The sequence below is a fragment of the Prosopis cineraria genome, unplaced genomic scaffold (genome assembly GCF_029017545.1).
Source record: "Prosopis cineraria cultivar Desert tree isolate PC_DT_omini unplaced genomic scaffold, ASM2901754v1 PC3, whole genome shotgun sequence".
In the NCBI taxonomy this organism is placed as follows: domain Eukaryota; kingdom Viridiplantae; phylum Streptophyta; class Magnoliopsida; order Fabales; family Fabaceae; genus Prosopis; species Prosopis cineraria.
The window spans coordinates 4105277-4123281 of record NW_026555334.1 but is presented as its reverse complement, the minus strand read 5'-3'; the positions used below and the strand labels follow the sequence as shown (position 1 = coordinate 4123281).

The window sequence follows — 18005 nt, the reverse complement described above, 5'->3', positions numbered from 1 at the left end:
GGCTGGTCTGGAATAAGTTCAGGCGAGTCAGGCAGTTCTGACAATTTGAAAATATTTTCCTAGTTTTCCTAACTCCCTAAATACTGAAATCCACTCCCCCTCTCCCCCTGAATTGAAGAATTTAGGAAAAAAGGAACAGATTCGAAGAATGTGACATCGCAGCTGATATATAATTTCTTGGATGGGGGATCAAAACATTTATACCCTTTTTGAGTGGAGGAATAACCAAGGAAAATACATTTGACAGCTTTTGGATCCAATTTGTGGGAATGATGAGGGTGGACAAATGCTGTACAACCAAAGATTTTAAGAGAAAGATGAGTTTCAAGGTGAGGGATAGAGTGAGATTCTTTCAACTTATCAAGTGGGGTAACATAAGACAAGACCCGGCTAGGCATGCGATTTATCAAGTAAGTTGCAGTGAGTATTACATCACCCCATAAATATTTAGGGACATTATGTGTAAACATGATAGCATGAGCAACTTCCAATATGTGTCTATTTTTTCATTCAACAATACCATTTTGTTGTGGGGTGTTGGGACATGTACTCTTATGAATGATGCCATGGGTTTTTAAGAAAAGATGCATAGACTTATTGCAATATTCAGTTCCATTATCTGTATGAAGTACTTGGATTGTGGTGTTAAACTGAGTTTTGATCATGGTATAAAATTCAGAAAAAATAGTAAAAACACCAAATTTATCGTGTAATAAGTAAACCCAACATAATCTAGTGTGGTCGTCAATGAAGGTAACAAACCATTTAGTATGAGTACGATTAGGAACACAAGCAGGGCCTTATACATCACTATGAATACTGGAAAAAGGACGAGAAGATTTATATTCAGAAGATTTGTAACTAGATCTTTGATGTTTAGCAAGTTCACAATCAATACACTGAAAGGAAGACAACTTATGAAATTCAAGAAATAAATAACATAAATATTGAAAGTTTGGATGATGCATTCTCTTATGCCATAACATAAGATCATTAAAGTCCTTATTCTCAGAGGTAGATGCAATATTGCATTGGATTCTAGACCAAAGATTACTCACGATTGATTCATCGAGATAGTAGAGGCCATTATGCTCCTTAGCACTGCCAATCATCCTCCCCGATAAGAGGTGCTAAAAAATACAATGGCTAGCACAAAAATGAGCCTAATACTGAGCTTGTTTTCTCAATCTACTAATGGACCATAAGTTGTATGCTAGGTAAGGTACATGAAGTACGTCTTCTAATTTCATGACATCAGAAATAATAACATTCCCTTTACCCGCTATAAATGAGGCAGACCCATTAGTAGTATTGACAGTTTCATGCCTAGCACAAGGTGTATAGGAATTAAATAACTTAGAATCTAATGTCATATCATCTGTGGCTCCAATATCAACAATCCACTTGAAATTACTAGAAGTAGTTAGTAAAGCACAGTTACCTTTGTGCACTATTTTTACAATGTGACCTTGCTTCTGATTCGATTCAGCCTTTTGAATCACATCAAGCATTTCAATTAACTTACCTAGTTATTCTTTGTTTATCAGAGGTAATGAATTTGAGTCAGTCTTCTCTTGTAGAGTGTTATGAGAAGTCTGATATCCTCTTGTCTTTCCCCTTCTAGGCTTCCAATCTGCTGGCTTCCCATGCAATTCCCAACAAGTCTCACGAGTATGCCCTTATTTCTTGCAATGTTCACACCAAGTCTTTCCTTTTTGGCTTTTATGATCTGTACCTTTACTAACAAGTGCAGCAGAGTCCAAAGATGGTAAAGAATTGGGAACCATACTAGGGAGCATCACCTTACGTTGTGAAGCCTCTCAGTGCACTTTAGAGAAAACTTCTCTTGTTGAAGGTAATGGTGATTTGCTGAGAACACGTCCACGTACGTCATCTAGAGATTGATGTAACCTAGCCAGGAATTGAAAAACACGTTCATTTTTGAGTTGCTCCTTATAACGAGTCGCATCAGCAACATTTGACCACTCCACCTCAGTCATTAGATCGAGTTCTTGCCACAATGCAGTGAGCTCCAACAAGAATGCAGTAACATCTTGTTCACCTTGTTAAACCATCCATGTCTTTGTTTTGAGTTCATAGAGGCATGCTAAGTCTTTTCCATCTGAATAAGAGTCTCGCATAGCCACCCATATCTCATGCGCAGAAGGTAAGAACATAAAACTCTGCTGGACTTCAGGTGTCATCGCATTAATGAGCCACGATGAGACCAAAGAATCATTGGTACACCACCGTTGCCTTTCTTTGGGTTTGGTTTCATTTGGGATTTTGGACGAGCTATCTAGAAAACCTATCTTACCTTTGCCTCCAACAGCGAGTTTCACGGCCTATGCCCATGTGCGATAGTTGTCACCCTTTAGCTTCATAGTCATGATTTGCATCAAAGATCCCTCATGGTTAGTAGTCAACCCAGAGGGACCACCAACCTTATTCGAATCATACAATGAGGACCCATCACTCTGCGTCATCAGTGAAGACAGGCGACTGGGGTACAACTCATCTGTGATGCTTTTTGACTCGTGCTCGACGTAAAAAATATCTGGAGAAGCAGTCGGCTCTAATACCATGTAGTAAATGAGCAATTTGCTTCTCACTATATTCATCAAACAGGAGTTGGGTACATATATACAGGAATAGGAGCAATAATCTCTCCAAAAAATAAGGGACCAATATCGGTTAGTAGCTAGAATAAAGGTAATATATAATTAAAGACAGATCCTAACTAATCTCCTAGGATAACAAATATTAAAAGGAATATTTGCACATAATAATCTAATAATTACATGGTTTGACCACAGAAAATCAAGTTATGAAGACAAGTCATGAGAGGAGTCACATGTCCTACACCGAATATCCCATACCGAACTGCCTTAAGAATTAGATGAGATGGACCATTAAACCAAATGATAAATCCAAAAAAGTTTTACATGGCATCAATTAGACTCCTCCATTTGACACATGTAATAAAAACGAAAATACAAGAAGCCAGGTGTGCACATTGAAAAAGAACAAAAGATATGAGTTAATCAGTAGCAGCATGTTTATAGGCAAACATTCTATATGCCTAACATGTATAGTATCCATAACGGTAAAAAGCGTCACACAAAGGCAATTGTGGTATGGATGACCAGAGTTCAACAAACCCCAATTCTAGAATGTAATGATGTAAGTGAGGAAAAAGGACTAAAAGAGCTTTGCATGGTGGCAGCCACGATTATAACGACTATAATAGATAGTAAGTGAAAGAGCCCATTAATTAAATGCAAACAGCAAACACCTTTGATAGCTCCCAGTTCAAACATGTAGATATAGAATATGAATGAGGATATATATTCCAGGATCAAAGATAAAAATGGAAAAAGTAGGATTGACACAGCAGAAGTCTAGTACAGTAAATATTATAGATCTAGAACCACCTTCGGATTGCAATTTGTGAAAATAAAATATAACCCCTTTTAGTTGACAAGGCACAATAAAGAGCATAGCATCAATGATGATACAAGGATCATTACTGAAGTTAAAGTTCAAGCTACCAGATGCTTGTAGTGACACATGTGCGCCAAAATTCAAAGACAAAAAGGTCAAGCCAATACGTTAGAACAACAGCAATCAGTAGAACAAGAGATCAAAGGCATTACTAGAAAGTCATTCTCTACTCCACAATCAAACAATGTAGTCTTGATGGTGGCTTTAGGCACAATACAAGATAAAGGATGAAATGGAGGATGTTCATCAATAGGTGGATGTCTATGAGCAATAAAGAAACACCTCTATTTTGAATGAAAAGTAAACGGTATGTATTCCAAGCTTTTTAACACAAGATTATTCTACTAAGATCTTACTTCAGTTGAATGAAAATTAACTGGAAGAAAAATCAAATTTGAATTCAAAGTTCAGTCCAATCGCAAGTCAAGAGTATTAAACTAAAATTATTTCAAAGAATACATAATGTCATTTGAATTGAACTTAACTGTAAGAATATTGGGAATCTAATTCCCTTTAATGTTTTTTGTAATGCCATTCTTTTTAATTTCATTTTTTTAATCATTGAGTTCTATATAGAATAAGATATATTTTAATTTAATTTAATATTTTGCTATCTTGAATCTCAAAATAATAAAGTTCAATATCTTTACGATCTTTTTAGAAAAATTATTAAAATCACACAATTTTATAGTGTTTTTCCTTGAAAAATTGAAAAAGAAAAATTATAAAACTCTACTATTTGGAGATTTTAACATATTAAGATGTTTCTTATTTTATGTAAAAGTTAATGATCCAATAAAAAAAGAAATACAAAATTGAGACGACAAAGCATTACAAACAACATTGGAAACTCCAAATTCATTTACCAAAACCTAGAGAATGCACGACTCCTTTACTAAAATTAGAAGTCGACCTTCCCCTTCAAAAGTCAACCTTTGTGGCTGCTAGTTCTTAGAAAGAATCCCTTTTATAACTATGGAAATTGGCATGCTTTTCTATAACTCCACTTGCCTTTTGTAAGAAGTATTAAACATGGTAACTCAATCAATTAATTTTACAAAAGTATCATTGATCATTATAGTTTTATCAGGTTTTACTTTTAGTTCTTATAGTTTTTTCAATCCTTATAATTTCAATAAAATTGGGTGACATTTGTTACTTAAGTTTCTATAGTTTTAGTATTTTCAATTCTTGTAATAACTAAAAACACTAGAAAAAAAATATAGGGACTAAAAATAAAACCCGATAAAATTATAAAAACTGAATATTGTGTCTTCTCTTTTACAAAATGACATCTTGGGATTGCTTCTAGCAATTATAAGACCTTTGAAATCTATACATAGCAGCGTCATTTAATTAGGAAGGTTATGAGCCTATTGAGTTTACATGCTAAAGATGTTTTACATCAATCTCCCACATTAAGGCCTATTGAGATTAGCATGGCCTCAATACAAGGATGACATGCACAAATCAAAAAAGGCTTTTTTAATGAAAAAGCAAAACTATATGCGATAACCAAAAAAAAAAAAAACAATTAAAAGAACACACCACCAATACAATATCTAACCATCTATCAACCTTCCATTCCCTGTTATGAGATGGCAATTGACGGAAGTTGCAAAAAATTTCCTTGACTATAATTAGCAGTCCTAACCAAAGCATAAGTAAAATGACATATAGCACTTTACGTACTTTTAAATTTCTTTCTTCTCGTTTGTGAGGTTACTCAGTACGAGAGATCCTTGAATGGGATTTTGTTTACACTTGTAAAGGAGATTGTATCTAGGTTTTAAGACTCGGAGAGAATTTAGTTTGTTTTATGGCAGCAAGAGTCCAATATTAAATCTGACAAAAGTTTAGTATATGGTCCCCTATGATATTGAATATATCAAATAGTTCTAGCTAAACTAGGATAATTTTTCTGCGTTGTATTGTACCTCTTCTCCTTGCTCTTAACTGATTTTGTGCATCATCTAGCCGTTATGCTCTACTTTTCATTCTCACTTAAAAGTTTTGAAAATTCTGTAAAATACCTGATTCATCTTCTTCATGGTATACGTATTCGGTAATGCATTGCAGGCGTGATTTGAGCGAGCTTTGGGTCCGTCTATTTATAATGCCAACAATGTAAACTTTCCCTGTCAAAGAAGCTATGGGTTATGGAGCAATCTGATTGCTCATTCGGTGACAAGAAGTAATGGGAGTGGTGTGGTGAGCAACTCATGGGATCATTGACTTGTCAAGTCACAAAATTTCACTGCCTCCCCTGAGGCGATGATGGACCATCAACATCAAAGTAGACCCAACGCACAGTTTAAATTAGAGTGTGTATAAATAACAACTCTGACAACCCAAGATTTAAAGGAGCGTATGGAAAACAACTTTGAAGAGAATTTCAAGATCATTTTTTTTTAATTCCATCATTTTATATCCTGAAAAACCTTAAAATATTATCACCTATCTAAAAGAATCCAAACCGCTGCCGTGTGAGATCGTTATTATCAACGGCAACTTCATAGTTACCTTAAAAATGCCTTTGAAATATCTATTTAATGTAATTATATATCTCAAAACTCAAACTTGAAATTTCAGAATAAGCTTATTCAACTTTGTCAATTAGTTGAACCAAATGCTCCTTGATAGGGTTTCAAGGTCATTGATAGCCAATTTTGTACCTGCAGCCTCAGAAATTTTAACCAACAATCCAATAACCTTTCCAGGCTTTCATGACATGTTTGATTGATTACAACCCTCTTATTAAATCCACATAATTTACATAAACAAGAAACACATAACTCAGTTTATCCGATCAATTCTCACACACAACGCACAATTAAAAGCAATTTTTTTTACAGGCTCGATCACAAAGCATCGTTAACGGTCTCTTTCAAGCATCACTCCTCTCCAACAACTAGGCATAGCATATGTCCAAACACAAAGATTCGAGTTTCCATTATGCGGATGCTCTAGCCCCTGTACATACAAATGTTACAAAATATTCAACTAAATCATCTCTTTTCCAGTATAGGAAAAACCTTCAAACTAGCATGCATGCATGTAAAGGCCCAATTTTTTAATTCCAAAAAGTATGAATAGTCAAATTTATATTCCAACTGATCTCAAAATATATAAGAACAAATTACTACCTCACTAAGGCTTAAAAAAGGTGGTTATCCTTCTTAAATGCATCACAAATTAAAAAATTTTCCCACATAAATGCCTCCAAATTAATGTTTGAACTTTTACCTCATATTTAATGATTACTAATTACTATTTCCAACTTAATGAAGGTATAAATTTTTTTTTTGGCCAAATAATGAAGGTATAATTGAAATTATGTAATTATTGCATTAAACATAATTCTATGTTTACTTACTTTAATTTGAACCAAAACAAGTCTTCCAAAATTCTTATATTTAAGACCGAAAGCAGTAATTATTTTTAAGAATCAAATGAAAGTTACAATTAAAATTTACAAGAATTTTAAGAAAAATACTACTGTCCATTTACTATTATAAGGCATATTTGTAAAGGTTTTATGCTTCAATTTCTAAGGCATTTTGTAGGATATTAAGAGCAATTAATGTATTTATTCTGAAAATGCTTCCAACAAATAAAAGAAATCACTTGACTCCTACCAATTTGGTTCAATTTTAATGAAGGGTATATTTGAAAAGATACGAATATATTAGGGATATTAACTAACCACATTGATCTGTGTGATTTGGTTAAAAATGGGATATAACACTAAATGACACAGTACTAACCATCAGGCTCTTCATCAATGGGATCCGCTTTCCAGACAATGTCTTTCAGTCCAGTCGATAGATTCTTGTAAAACTGTACAATCAAAATTCAAATTAACAAAAGTTATATAGGGGGAAGGGCATTTGGGTCCAGCTCGTTGAAGCAGAATAAAGTTTAATATTGTTTACATTTCCCAAAATGATGATCCCGTATGCATGGTTTAGTTTGGAAAAATATGAAGGATCCAAGCAAGACAAGCAGACAATTTTGTTTGATTCAATTCATCCACGGGAAGCCAGACTTTCAACTTTGAAAACCATACTTTTGTTCTAAGAGCTTACAGAAATGTCAAACTCATCCTCAAATTCGTGTGTAGCCTTCTCCAGAACTGCTAACAATCAGGCTTTGATAATAATTGATAGGTACCTAAATGGGATGAAAACCTTACTCCAAAAGCTAAGCATTGAGGTAAGAGAACCACTCCACTTAAATAACTCATTGAACATCCTTTACTACTCAATGTGGAATTTGATATCCCATACAACCAAGTCTCCATCAAATTGCCTAATGGAGAGAAAGGCGATTGAGCAATGAGCAGTATGGAGTTCTTGAGACCCCTAGTTTGATACACAATCATGCACCAGCTTTTGTGATTGTAGGCAGGTTGAATCATTTTATGCACGTCATTTTGATTTCCTCAAGCTCTGCCATCTAGTCTCTCTTCTCTCTGTTCTATATCTATCTAATATCTATCGTCCGTTCTTTCATTCTACCTGTCTTCCACCAATCTATCATCTCTATCATATCAGAGTGAAGGAATTAGATGTTACTATTATACAATGGTGAAACCAGGATCCTAAGGCCAGTCGGATCATTCGCATGTGCGAGTCCAAAGGATTTAAATCTTCAAAATATGTGAGAATATAATGCCAAAGCTCTATTACTTTCTCAAGAGATGTGATGATATAATATCAAAACACAATATCATTTACATACAATTTTATGATTTTTGAGGTATGGCATCTGTCCGACCAGACCTTTATAATATGGCTCTGCCTCTGCTATGATATAGCAGGTATAATTTCACTCAGATAGGAAAACACAAATAATTAGCTGTAGATTAAACATTATGAATTTTGAACCTTACCTTGTGAAATTCCAAAGTATCTCCTCCAGATTTGCGAACCTCAACCATACAAAGTGATGGGGCTACCTCAAAGACCTGAAAAATAGAAGTCAAAAAATAAAAGCATCGGAATCAATATCAGTATACCATAAAAACCAAAATCATCCACCACTATTTATACATGAGTTATTTATGTGACATCAAATATAAAACTAAATTATCTATCACAATTTTATTTACTACCCATTGGAGTGATATTCTCTAAACATGTCAGACACACTTTTTCAAGTAAGATCATCAAAATACTTTTTCAAGTGATGTGTTTCATTTAAAATAATTTGATTTTGAATATTCCCATGCAACGAACAGGAAAAATATCTAATTTATAAGTAATCTTGATCCTGATTACAGTCAAACTTGACTTACAGCCTTGAATATCAGAAAAGAAACACTTTTGGAGAATCATTTACCTCAGTCACCACAGATAGATGGCCTTTGCGTCCAGTCTTTTCCCCTTGAATCTTCAACTGAGACAGATAGTTAAGAGATGTTATCAGATGTAGATATATCCAACAGAAAGATATTGGTGTTAGAAATCGGCCATGAAAAGTTTATGAAAAAAATTCCCATTATTGGTTTTTGACAAATAGGTGAATTTTCAAATTTTGACTATCTAACATTTATTTCTTTCTATCTCAATCATTAAAATGCTCGCAATCTTTCGCTTCCACTCTACTTCTGTCCAAAGTTTAATGCCAAATTTGGGCATTTGGCAATTTCTTAACTTTGATGTTTTTGGCCAACAAACTTGGCACAAGTAATATTGCAAGTATTAACAATAGAGTGACAAAATTGAAGGAAACGACCTCTAGAGGACCAAATTGAAAGCTCACCCATCTCTTTTATGGGACCAAGATAAGATTTTACCAAGCATATTTTACTGAGAACAAGTAATAATAATATAATATCTTTCTGCAGGCATTTAGGCAAAATAAGTCAGACAGAACCAAAAGATAGGTATGAAAAGCAGAAAAAACTATTACTGCTTCATATACTTGTTGATTCTTTGCATAGTACTACCTTATACAGCAAAAGAATCAAATGTGGTACTAACTAGGTTTAAAATAGAAATAAAATGACACAAATTAGAGGCAGGAACGGGAATAGTAGTACTTTTACCTTATAGTTGTTCTTCTTAACATCAAAACCCAGGGGCATTGAAGCTTGCTCAATTTTTGAAATTATCTCGTTTGCTGAACATTTGGATGTGAATCTTGTTTGCCGTTTAATAAGTCCCTAGTTGCAAGACAGTAATAAGAATGACGGCCAGTTCAAGCAGTCTTCAACAGGCAATTATTTTATTTTGTTTTGTCATTTAAATGTTTTGACGGAACATATTCAAGAGGAAATCCCGAAATGTATGCTCTTCGCGGATGATATAGTTCTTATAGCAGAGACAAGAGAAGAGGTTAATTGCAAACTTGAGTTATGGAGGAGGACATTGGAGTCGAAAGGTTTTCGTCTGAGTAGAAGTAAGACGGAATATTTATATTGTAAATTTGGTAAAGGACTATTCGAAAATAATTTGGAAGTGAAATTGGGAGATCAAATTATACCTCAAGTGGAAAAGTTTAGATATTTGGGAGCCATTATTCAAAATGATGGCGAAATCAGTGGAGATATTTCACATAGAATTCAAGCTGGGTGGTTTAATTGGAGAAAAGCTAAAGGAGTTATTTGTGACCGTAAGGTGCCTAATAAACTTAAAGGAAAGTTTTATCGTACTACTATCAGACCGGCAATGTTATATAGTAGTGAATGCTGGGCTCTAACGGGACAGCAAGAGCATAAAGTTGGAGTAGCAGAGATGAGAATGTTACGATGGATGTGCGGACATACACGTAAAGATAAAATTCGAAATGAGCACATACGTGAAAAAGTGAGGGTGGCACCTATTGAGGAAAAAATGGTAGAAAATCGGTTGAGATGGTTTGGGCATGTACAAAGAAGACCAAGGGAGGCACCAGTGAGAAGAGTGGAACATATAACTTTGAGTCCGATTAAGAGAGGTAGAGGAAGGCCTAAGAGAACACTCTTAGAAGTTGTTGAACGTGATCTCTTAATTAATAATATTTCTAAAAGCTTAATAAATGATAGAGCACAATGGCGTCTTGCAATCCATGTAGCCGACCCCACCTAGTGGGATAAAGGCTTGTTGTTGTTGTTGTTGTTGTTGTTTTGTCTTTTAAAATATATATTTCATCCATTCCATAACTATATACCGCTTGCCAAAATTGAGTATAACGGAGTAAACCATAGGAAGCATGAATAGTTTAAAGATTCAGTATCTAACATATTAGTTACTCTTGATAGATATACGCATATGGACACTTAAATTGCATCATAGTATTCTTTAGGTCTTCTGTCCATGATAGCGTCCATCTGCCTAGGGCATGCCAATTGTTTCACTAATAAGATAAAATAAACATACCATTTGCTTCTCAAAAAGACTGCTAAGGTTGAGACCTTGGGACGTAGAGATAAGCTCAAATGCATTCATAGTTAGAGGTGCTGCTGGTGCCTCTTCCCGCCTCTCTACAACAAGATTTTCAGAATCCTATGCACCAGAACATACATTGAGATCAAACTTAGAATGCATATAATCTTATGGGGGAAAAGGTTAAAGGAAAAAAGATAAGATCCCCTTCAATTTTCAGTCATCTGTAGGCACCTCCTTCAACTGTAAAAATTGTAGAATACATTTCTTAACTATCATCCTTCAGCATTTAAAGGGTACTTATTTTCTTGTGTTTAACAGAGATGCTACCTCACTTGTTTCATTTGCCGTTTCCATAAAAATTGGAGTGTTCTATTTGACCAATGAAAAAATTTAAGGTGAAATCTCCATTATTGTGGTTATCAGAAATGGACAAAAGGATTTAATTCATGAACTGTGCTAGTTAAGGGAATTTTTTGTTTTTGAAAAATGAAGTCACATTTTCAAATTGAAGGATGAATTGTATTTTTCCAAAAATCAATCAACAAGAAAGTAAACAAAAATTCTTACCGATGAATCACCAAAAATAGCATCTACATCATCAAGACTGACATTGGCCTGCTCAAATCTAGGAGGAGTATATCCCTTCTTAAACCATTCATTCTCAATGAGTTCAGCCATTGTAATACGCTGTTTTAGATCATCAAAATAAGAATAAAGTTGATATTTTCTGTTGAGACGGAAGAAAAAACTAAATATTTCACATAAATCAAATTAGTAGCATCTGTGGACCCAATTAATTAAAACAACATAATCCAGGGGCATACTGTTGCAGGATTGGGATCAAGAATTCTCTTAATTAATTTCTTTGCACTTGTAGAGAACCATTGTGGACATGTAAAGTCAGCCTTGAATATCTGTAAGGCATAGCAAGTTAGAAACCTTGTGAAGCAGCACTATGAACATAAAAGATAAAACAAAATATAGTACCCCATATGAGGTATAACTGTAACAAAAAGCTCTAATGCCTTGAAGTCAAGTCTTCAAAGTATCAATATAGCTCAAATAACATTTAATTGGCAGAACAGATACCTTCATACCAACAACTCCCTCCCCCCACCAAAAAAAAAAATGATAATGTTGGGACCTCATTCCAACTAATAAGACATAAGCTCCATATTGGAAGTAAGAGAAAGTATTGTTGGATATAATAAGGACTTGGGATCTCCAAACTTATAAGCTAGCTTTCAAAATATAATTCCTCCAAAAGTTCTTATCAACTAGTATCAGATCCTTCCACTACTTCCTAGATGCAATTATTGCTCTGTGTGACAACACTGGAACTAAGAACTCTGGTGAAATTTTAGGACTCAATTGCAAGGTCATGTATTTTGATTAGGATTCATAGGTGATACAGCAAAAGTACAACCTGATTTTAGAAAATGAATTCCACTCTCCTTTCAAGATGCTTAAGTCTACTTCATTTTGAATTATGAGTTCAACTTGGGGGAAACAGGGATCACCTTTTTATACAAAGCCACAAGGTTGCTTTCTTCAAAAGGCAAAAAGCCAGCCAATAGAACAAAAAGAATAACACCACATGACCAAAGATCAGCCTTCGCACCATCATAACCTTTGTTGTGGATAACCTGTAATAGGGAAGCAGTGATAAAGGAAGAAAAAGGCCTGTGAGGCAAAAATAGAGTAACTTGCAGCAATAGCTACCATACCTCTGGGGCAACATAATTTGGCGTACCACATGTTGTGTGCAGCAAACCATCTTCCTGATACAAATATGATAATCCATTAAAACCTGGATATGATTGTTATAATTTTATGAGGACTTATTCACTGTACTCACTCGGACTTGCTGAGGAAGTGCACTTAAACCAAAATCTGATACTTTAAGTACTCCATTAGCATCCAACAACAAATTCTCAGGCTGTAATAGACAAAATATAGTGATGTGTTAACCTTTTCTTCCCTTCCTTTTGCTTATTTGATCTCACTCTTTTATCTCTCTCTCGGTTGGGTAAGCACATAAACTCTGAAGAAAAACACAGTAAATTACAATTCTTGACCATACAATATAACAAAGCTTTCAATTTGATCCTCCAAAGTTGAAGTCTCGTGCACATTTTATTGAATAGCTAACCTGACTGAGCAAATTCTTATACAACCATTATGTGATGAAGTAACCCAAAAAAATTAAGAAGAAAGTCCAATAATTTGGTCACTAAAATGCATCAATTATGGCTTTTTGGAAGATTGCATGGCTACTTCATCATATTCATGGTCACCCAAATGTTCTATCAAGTTAGGTTAGTACAGTTCAATCAAATTTATGTCATTTTAACATGATAAGGGACAACACTGGTTAGGAAAACTCAGAGTACCATTCTGAGTTAAGGAGTTCACTGGACAATAAATTCTTCCACAAACAAATTGAAAAAAGGTAAAATAAAAAGATGGAACAACTGTGTTACATGAGAGACACACCTTTAGGTCTCTATGGAAAACACCTCTACTGTGACAGTAATCCACAGCACAAATAAGCTGCTGAAAATATTTTCTGGCTTCATCTTCTTTCAACCTCCCCTTGCTTGACTGTCTCATAATAATAATAATAATAATAATAAAGTACATAAAACTTAAGAATTTAACAAGATTGTGTTAATAAATTGGACTTCGATTGCCATCAATAAAAATAGAAAGACAAAGCACTCTTACAATTTTATCAAATAATTCCCCTCCAGTCACAAATTCCAATACAATGTATATCTTTGTTTTGCTAGCCATGACCTGCATCATGAATGCTGCTGTCACTTACAATTTTGAAGGAAGCAAGATAGATTTTGATAAAGTAAAACTTGAGTTAAAAAAAATGCAAAGTTGCAATAATAGTTGGACAAGATCAATTGCTGCCTTCTAACCTCGTACAAACGTATGACATTTGGATGTCTGATCAGTTTCATTGTTGAAATTTCTCGTTTTATCTGCATAATGACAGACAACAGAAGATTTGGTAGGTGAGACCAGCATGTTCATGTTTCCAAGGTTAAGTTGGTTGAAATTCAACTCCAAAAATTATTAACTACACTAATTACATTTGATATTATACAAACTAGCTAGTGACAAACATAAAAGCACTAACTTGTCTGTCTGTTTTGGCCAAAGAAAAACTTGTCTGACTGCTAGTATACATATAAGAAACAAAACTAAAGCAGTAACACAAATATATTAAGCACCATCTCATAAATATTAACAAGTATACCAGTCAAATTACTTTTCTTCTTTTCGCCCTCCATAAAGCTGAAGAATAAGATAACGATTTCTTCTCTCTTTAAGCTTAACTCAGATTTTAGAGAACAGACAGTTGTACATGGCTATGCACACAGAGCTCACCTATTTCTTAAGCTCCAAAGTTAAGTGCTAATACAAGTTTACAACCCAAGTCATCTTCTTCATTTACCCTTTTACTATTTTAGACTACAACATAGTGGAAGTCTAGAGGATATTACACAATGAATGGGGGCATATATTTTCAGGCATACTGCCATGATACACTAAAAACGCATGTCTGAGAAGTGTTTAGATAGAAATATATTTTTCAGCTTGAACATATGTCAACTTGGACATGGCTTGTACGTGAATGTTTGGAACGTTAAGAGCATATGCCAATCTTGTTTACCAATATATTTTGGAAAATCACATTGTCAGATGCTCACAACACGAAGCCTCCTTTTCTTTTTTTTCTTTTTTGTAAGAGGCTAATTGAATGGGAAGCTTTTGGCCAAAACAAAAACAACAGGAATCATACCAATTAGGATTTAGATATTTTCAGGAAAACGATAAGATAACTTTTTTTATATTGTATTCCTATTTCACTCTACATCAATGTTATAAATAAAATTGATGTATCTGTAAAAGTTGTAGAAAATGGCACAATTCGTAAGCTATGAATAACATGAGTCATCTCAAGTTTTGTGCCAATGCATAAGGCACACTCTAGTTAATATTTTTTCTTTATATTAAAATATGATATATTAGGTAGGTGGATGGTTGTTGATGATGAAACATTAGAATTCAAGATAAAAGGAGAGGTCTTTTTTTTTTTTGTAACAATTAAAAAAAATCAATGCATATATATATATATATATATCTAACCAAAACAAAAACCATTGTTACCACACTGTTTTACTCAAACTCCATGCAATCTTTTAAATAATTTTTTATATCCCTGGAATTGCAGGGAGTTAGTCTAGCTCTTTTAACTTTATTTTTGGTTTAACTAGTTCTGTTATCTTTTATGTAATTTAACTAGTTTATTCATGATATTTTTATTTTTAAAACGACAAATTGTAATTTAGAAGGTTGTATTTATGTTATTTGGAATTTTGAATTAACTTTATCTCAAGGCCAAAAAGATTAACTTAATTTTAAAAAATTCACATGGTCTAGCCTTCAAGCTGAATGAAAATCTTTGGCATTTGGTATAATATTATGAATGTAATTGTCTATGAATGCGTTAAAAACTAACACGTTACGTCATAAAAAAATTATTTTCAAGCATTTGAAGAGAAGACTTCTAGAAAGTCAAAGTTTAAAATTTAAAATATAGAATATACTACTGTTGTAAAGTTGAACGTATACAATGAATTGCATTATTATGGCAAATAAAAGGGGGGGAAATTGCATTATTTATGATACATCAGTGAAATAGCAGTTGATGAATTCCCAAATCAACAAAAGGGGAAAAAAGAAAGAGAGATGGAAGAGAAGTCCAACAAGCAACATTTTGAAAGTTGAGACAAGGGTTCATTAAAAAAATAAAAAAATGATGAGACACGGGTAACTGTTGCAAATATGACTTTTACCAATTATCTTCAACAAGAAAACTGTAAGACGCGCAACAAGATCCCACAAGTACATTTTTGGTGTTTTAGATAGAAGTATAGAGGAAAGATGGGGAGCAAAAGATGCACCCTACTCCAACAACGTGAAAGATCCCATACTTTTTCATCTTTATCTTTCTCCACACTTCCACTTGCACTTTGGATCCAAACCAGACGCACCATGAAGTCAAGCAAGCATCTTTGAAGAATTAAAAAAAAAAAAATCGAAACGAATACGTAGTTTTGAAAAGCTTGCCCTGTGATTATAAAAAAAGCAATCCAAATACATGCGTGAAATCGAAGCATCTCCAATCATCTAAGTCATGCATTAAAAAAAGAAGTGATTCAAAAGTATGTATTATATATATATATAGCACCGTCTTGTTGATTGCATTAAGATACATACCTGACCAATCATTTTGTGCTTGAGAAGCTTTTCTTTGTCTAGAATTTTGATGGCCACATTTTCACCAGTCTCGGTGTTGCGCGCAAACTTGACCTTTGCGAAATTGCCTTCTCCCAAAGTCCGACCCAACTCGTACTTGCCCACTCGGATCTTGCTGCTGTTAAACCCCGAACGCGATGTCATCTTCTCGAATTCTCCTTAAAATTCAGATTTCCAATAGCTCCTTCTTGTCCCCCCTGTCTCTCTCTCTAACTCTCTCTACAGTCTAGAGTTTCTCACACGAACTATCAAAATCTTTTCTTCTTACACGGCTGCCATACCTGAGACTTTGCGACACTCATTTTTCCTTCCTTTTCTTGAGGTACACTAACAAATAACTAGAGCTCTGAACTGGTAGGCACCCTATAATTGAAGAATCGAAGCCCAGATTTAAAGAATTTTGTGCTTGAAGAACGAGGTTGGGGAGAAGTTGACCGTCCGATCTGACAAATATCCCATTAATTCCAATAAATGAATCAGCAGGTGGGAGATTTGCGCCAGAAGAAAAGAAATCAGGATTCGGTTGGAGAACTTGGGATCGAAGAGAGAAATTGAATCGGACAGGAAAAGTGCTCGCAGCAGGACTTGCTTCTCGAGGATGTTCGTAACCAGAAAGATTTTCAGAATTTGACTCAATTTGCACTTAGAGCGGAATTAATATAGTCTAGGACATTATTAGTATGCCAATTATTGTCATTTTATATTAATAAATCTAGAAAGAGACTGGAACTAGATACACCCTCCCCGGCAAGGAGGTTTTCAATTTTTTCATGCTAGTCCGCAATGGCAAATGCACTGACGTAAATAATAAAAAAATTACATCGATTTAATCCTAAATCCTCATCTCCGTTATAAAACATTTTAAATTATCGCATTGAAATTGAGGAGAGGAGAGAAAAATTAAGGTGATTAAAGTTTAATCTATATCTATATAAATTTAGAATGTTTGATAAACAGTAAATTACTAAAAATCCCCCGACTTTTTTTTCCTTTTTTATCTTGAACCATTTTAACCTGATCTACGGTACCATGACTTTTTATTTTTTAAAAATTTGTTCCCATCGAATGGTACAGTAAATACACTATACAATCTGACTTTTTCTTTTTTTAAAAAAAAATTGTTGTGAATCCTTCATTTTCTCTTTTTTTTTTATTTTTTAAATGGATAAAGTACATATAGAATTTATACTTGAAAATAAAAAAAATATTTTGTTTACTTTTATCTTAATTAAGGATATCTCATCTCTTTTATTTTTTAAAATCTATATGAAGATTTTTTGGTATGAATTGTTATAAAATACAAACCCTCCTTTTATTTTTAAAATTTTATTTTCATTCACCTAACTATTAATTGATCATTAAATCACATTTGTTGGACCAAAATATTCTATTTATTTATCTATATTTATATAAATTTGGAATGTTTGATGAATAATAAATTACCAAAAACATCCTCAATTTTTTTCCTTTTTTTATCTTGAACCATTATTGCCTGATATACAGTATCATCTGACTTTTTCATTTTTTTTATTTTGTTTACCATCAGATGGTACTGTACGTATACAGTGCAATTTGACCTTTTCTTTTCTTTTTTAAAATTTGTTATGAATCTAATGTTTTTATTTTTTTTAAAACAAAAAAATTTTAAATAGATATGGTATATACGAAATTTATACTTGAAAATGAGAAAAATATTTTATCTATTTTTATCTTAATTAATGATACATCTCTTGTAATTTTTAAAACCTATATGAATATTTTTTAGTATTGATTGTTATAAAATACAAGCCA

General features: G+C 33.6%; 1 protein-coding gene across 1 annotated transcript; it reads right to left on the bottom strand.

The window, feature by feature from the left end:
• Nucleotides 1–6194: 6194 nt before the first annotated feature.
• On the bottom strand, nucleotides 6195–16855 carry LOC129305186 (CBL-interacting serine/threonine-protein kinase 23-like). The gene is made up of 15 exons (XM_054945156.1): nucleotides 16176–16855; nucleotides 13808–13870; nucleotides 13605–13676; nucleotides 13374–13481; nucleotides 12736–12816; nucleotides 12605–12658; nucleotides 12398–12523; nucleotides 11702–11791; nucleotides 11445–11564; nucleotides 10869–10994; nucleotides 9557–9673; nucleotides 8848–8904; nucleotides 8399–8473; nucleotides 7272–7344; nucleotides 6195–6477 (listed from the first exon to the last, which is right to left on the bottom strand). The coding sequence occupies exons 1-15, from the start codon at nucleotides 16356–16358 to the stop codon at nucleotides 6458–6460; spliced, it is 1365 nt and encodes a 454-aa protein (XP_054801131.1). The 5' UTR covers nucleotides 16359–16855; the 3' UTR covers nucleotides 6195–6457.
• Between the last annotated feature and the right edge of the window lie 1150 nt (nucleotides 16856–18005).

What these genes read in the sequence shown, in the direction of transcription:
- LOC129305186 (XM_054945156.1), bottom strand. Translation starts at nt 16,358, where the DNA reads ATGACATCGCGTTCGGGGTTTAACAGCAGCAAGATCCGAGTGGGCAAG. An exon ending in GGGAATTATTTGATAAAATT is followed by an intron (nt 13,482 to 13,604) that starts GTAAGAGTGCTT and finishes ATTATGAGACAG; the next exon opens with TCAAGCAAGGGGAGGTTGAA. An exon ending in CTATTTTTGGTGATTCATCG is followed by an intron (nt 10,995 to 11,444) that starts GTAAGAATTTTT and finishes TCTGGTGCATAG; the next exon opens with GATTCTGAAAATCTTGTTGT.